Here is a 4,350-nt window from a genome sequence, read left to right as displayed (position 1 = left end):
AGGAAGCCTTCAATCCACCTTGGGCTACGATGAACTCAACAGTACCGATTCACTCTTGATGTCGTTGTAGTCGATCGACAATAAAAAACAGATCATGAAGGGGGGTGCATGAATGGTTGTATTTATTTATGAATAACATGTGTATTCATTTATGAATAACATTGTAGTTATGTGTGAATAATTGTATTCATTTATTAATACTTTAATAGTAGTGTATTAATGTGAATGAGTATATTTATTTATGATTAGATGTATTCATTTGTGAATTACAATATATTCATGTGTGAATGATTGTATTTATTTATGAATAGTAGTGTATTCATTTGAATGGGTATACTTATTTATGATTAGACGTATTCATTTTATGAAGAAATGATAATTTTTACACTATTTTTATTTTCAATTGATGAAAAATGCATTGAATTTTTTGGGATTAGATTTCTATTCATTTTTAAAAAAAAAACAAAAACATGAAATAGTAGAAAATAATAATTTTTTAAAAATTTTCTTTTCAAATTTAAAATAAAAAGAAATATTAATTTTTTTAGGTAATTTTTTGAAACGGTCATAAATTATTTTTGTGAAAAATCATAAGAAAAATATATTTATATATATTTCATTAACTAAAAGGAAATATTAATTTTTTTAGGTAATTAAAATCATTATCCCTAGATTTTATGAAATCATTAATTAATATTTATATAAAGTTACTAATATACCCTTATAAAATGATTGGTCCAGAATTATTCTCGCGTTCTCAACCTTTTATGTATTCTCATTTGATCATCTCCATATATATATATATATATATATATATATATATATATATATATATATATATATGTGTGTGTGTGTGTGTGTGTGTGTGAAATTCTGTAGTGTGACACACTAAAAACCCGTGCAAATGTTCTTTGTATAAAAAATGTCAGTATACAATGATGATAAAGTAGAGTGTGTGTCTGAATAAAGGTTTTGAAAACGCAAAACATCTGCAAGTAAAGAAGGGCGAGGATCAGCAAGTAAAAAACATGATTAAATACAGAAAAGAGAGACAAATAGAAGTAAGTCGAGAATAGAAACTAACTAGGTGAAATGGTCAACAATATATAGGGTGTCTTCGACAAAACTAACTAGTAGCGGATAGCTTGTAGCTAATAGCGTTTTGTTAAATGTTACATAAAGTAGCTTTTGGATTTTGAACGTTTTGTTTAAACTAAGGTGCTGTTTGTTTTTCTATAAAAATCTCTTCAAACCACTTATTGCTGCGCGGCGCAGCACACGCGCAGCACTTTCCCTCTCGCAGCAGTTTGTTTTTTGAAAGACTTCAGACTACAAAACCTCTGCGCGTGTGCTGCATGGCGCAGCACTTGACTTGCCTCTTCTAACCTCTTCAGCTTTTATTTTTTCTAAATGTTTTTTTAAGATTTTTTGTATAACTTTTTTTTTATTATTATTTTTTTAAACTTTGATTTTCTTAAATTTTTATTTACAGATGTGATACAATTTATTTTTATAATTTCCACGATTTTTTTAATTTTTTTTACCGTTTTATTAATAATATTTTCAATTTCAGTTATATCTTTTTTAATGTGTGTAATTTTTTACGAACTTTGTAGACAACGTTTGCAATATTTTCTTAATTTTTTTATTATTTTCTTTTTTAATGTTTTTTAAAATTAGTTTTTTTTTTCTAGAATAAAACTATTAGCTTCTTTTACATTTTTTTAAGTTTTTATTTTTAAAAAAAGTTTTATATTTTTGTTTTTTTACATGTTCTTGTTATTATTATTTCAATGTTTAAAACTAGAATTATTAAGTTTCAGTGTTGAGAACTATTTTCAGTTTATAAAATTAGTTTATTTAAATTTTAGTTTACTGCAGCAGTCTGCAGATGTTAAAAAACAAACATGTTTTTTATTATAGGCTGTAGTCGTTTGTTCCACCTCTTCTGCTACAGAGGATTGCAGAGGTGGTCTGCAGACTTCATGAATTTCCTCTTCGAAAAAACAAATAGCACCTAAATGTTAAAAGCTTATGGTGTCAAACGATATTTTTTGTTTAAAACAAAATGTTTTGTTAGACTCTAAAAGTTAGAAGCTCACAAAAACTCTATGCCGAACACAGATATAAAAATAGAAGTCATGGCCCAGACATGTAAATAATAGAGAGTGACAAAGATCAACACGAAAATCATGAATAAATACAAAAAAAAAATACCGAAACAAATACAATTAACCAAAGAATAGGTACAAGATGGGTAAACACATTGCCGACATCACATAAAAAAACAGTATTTCAACTTCTTACAAAGTACAATATGTATCGAATGAATTTTGGTATTTTTATCATATTGACAAAATGACTAGATAAAATCAAAAAGTTCTATTAAAAAATTGACACCTTTTGAAACGCAAGATAATCAATTATAAAAATAATAGTAATAAACTTTTAGGACTCAAAATTGGCGCGTGTAATTCACGAAGTTTCTCCTGTAATTAAATTGCGAGCGGTTCTAAAATAGCCGAATGTCCACGTCATCGTTCCAACATATGTGAGCGGATAAAGCCGCGTTGCTTCTCATTTTACACAAACCAATTCCGCGAATTCTTCTCCAAAACCCACCGGTACAACCGCCGTTAACCACCGTCAACCACCATATCTACTTCTTTCCCATGGGTGCTAATTCATCACTACTAAGTCCCGACAGTTCAGATGGGTCTAACCATCCATCAAAGCTCAAGCTCGGCGACATCCCGGAATCCTGTGTTGCTCTGGTCTTATCATACTTAGATCCGCCGGAGATTTGCAAATTGGCGAGACTCAATCGAGCATTCAGAGCTGCTTCCTCTGCCGATTTCATCTGGGACGCTAAATTGCCCTCCAATTATCATCATCTGGTCGACGACTACCTAATTAAAAACCCTACCAAATTGGGGAAAAACGAAATTTATGCTCGCTTATCCCGACCGGTTCCTTTCGACAGCGGAAACAAGGTTCGATTTCTCTGATCCTTTTTCACTTGTACAAAATTCAACTCTAGACTAGTCAAAATCCGTCGCGATTTCGACGCCATAACTTCGAGTTGTTGGTTTTTGAATTAGTTTTGTTGAGTGGATGTTCATGGAAAAGTCAACCTTGTAATTGTTTCTAATTTAGGGGTTTTCGTTACAGGAATTCTGGTTGGACAAAAGAACAGGAGGCCTATGTTTGTCGATTTCTTCCAAGGCATTGGCCATCACCGGAATTGATGACCGGAGATACTGGAATTATATTCCCACAGATGAATCAAGGTAAATTTGATTGTGATTGGTGTGAATTTTTTGTGTTTTGGTATCTTCCATTAACGACTTATACCTTCCATATACCAGATTTCACACGATTGCATACCTGCAACAAATTTGGTGGCTAGAGGTAGAAGGAGACATGGAGTTCCAGTTTCCGGCAGGGACATACTCGTTGTTGTTCAAACTCCGACTCGGGAGGTTCACGAAAAAACCGGGCCGTAGGGTGGCTACCCACGGCGGCCATGAGAGCGTCCATGGGTGGGACATAAAACCGGTTCAGTTCCAGCTCACAACCCCCGATGGTCAACAGGCCATTTCCAAACGTTTCTTGGAAAACACCGGGAATTGGGAGTACCACCACGTCGGAGATTTTGTTGTTGATGATCCAAATACGCCCACAAAGATAAAGTTTTCATTGACTCAAATCGATTGCACACACACAAAAGGTGGTTTATCCATTGATTCGGTTCTCATATGCCCTAGTGACTTGGTTAAAAGTTTTAGAGCTATATTATAGCCACAATGCTCCCCTCCCTTTTTCTATTATGAATCGGCCGAGACACAGACACTGTATAAATAAATCAGACATAAGAGTCCAGTACCTACAAAATGGCCAATTCACATTGGAATTGAAATTCTTGTTAGACATGATTGTAATGTCTTAATGGTCGGTTTTGAACACATTTTTGGTGATTTTTAGAGCTTAGGGAGAAATTGTTATTAGTTTGTTTTTTTAGAGTTAAATTGGGTAGAACGATTGTAAATGTGTCACAATAGTGTCAATTTGATGTTGTAAACATTGTATAGTTCTTGTCGACTATTTTTGTAATCAGAAAAGACAGTGAGGTGATACGTGTTCTTTTTCTTTTGTCGGAATCATCCTATATTTAATTCCTCCACAATGATCGATCGTATATAAATTCTCTTCTTTGAAAAGACCTTACAAGACAAAAATTTATTGTTTATATCATAATCGACTTTTAAAGTTAGGTAACAACGGAATTACGTTTTGACCATAATAGTAACGAATTTAACTGGTTTAGGCAATGTGCAATATTTTGGCGTT

At 32.5% G+C, this 4,350-nt stretch overlaps 1 protein-coding gene across 1 annotated transcript; it reads left to right on the top strand.

Moving 5' to 3' along the window:
* Positions 1-2,579: 2,579 nt before the first annotated feature.
* Positions 2,580-4,149, top strand: LOC145062883 (F-box protein PP2-A13-like). Its single transcript, XM_079010472.1, has 3 exons — positions 2,580-2,993; positions 3,172-3,290; positions 3,369-4,149. Exons 1-3 carry the CDS (start codon positions 2,673-2,675, stop codon positions 3,799-3,801), a joined length of 873 nt encoding a protein of 290 aa, XP_078866598.1. The 5' UTR covers positions 2,580-2,672; the 3' UTR covers positions 3,802-4,149.
* The last annotated feature ends 201 nt before the right edge of the window (positions 4,150-4,350 follow it).

The sequence above is a fragment of the Lactuca serriola genome, chromosome 7, assembly GCF_051521515.1.
Source record: "Lactuca serriola cultivar US96UC23 chromosome 7, Lser_US96UC23_V15, whole genome shotgun sequence".
In the NCBI taxonomy this organism is placed as follows: domain Eukaryota; kingdom Viridiplantae; phylum Streptophyta; class Magnoliopsida; order Asterales; family Asteraceae; genus Lactuca; species Lactuca serriola.
Note: the sequence above shows the minus strand (reverse complement) of the source record. Positions and strands in the feature narration are given on the sequence as shown.

Bases quoted from the DNA above. Each gene is read 5' to 3' on its own strand.
- LOC145062883 (XM_079010472.1), top strand. From the start codon at position 2,673: ATGGGTGCTAATTCATCACTACTAAGTCCCGACAGTTCAGATGGGTCT. The intron at 2,994-3,171 runs GTTCGATTTCTC...TTTTCGTTACAG, and splicing joins CTTTCGACAGCGGAAACAAG to GAATTCTGGTTGGACAAAAG. The intron at 3,291-3,368 runs GTAAATTTGATT...TCCATATACCAG, and splicing joins ATTCCCACAGATGAATCAAG to ATTTCACACGATTGCATACC.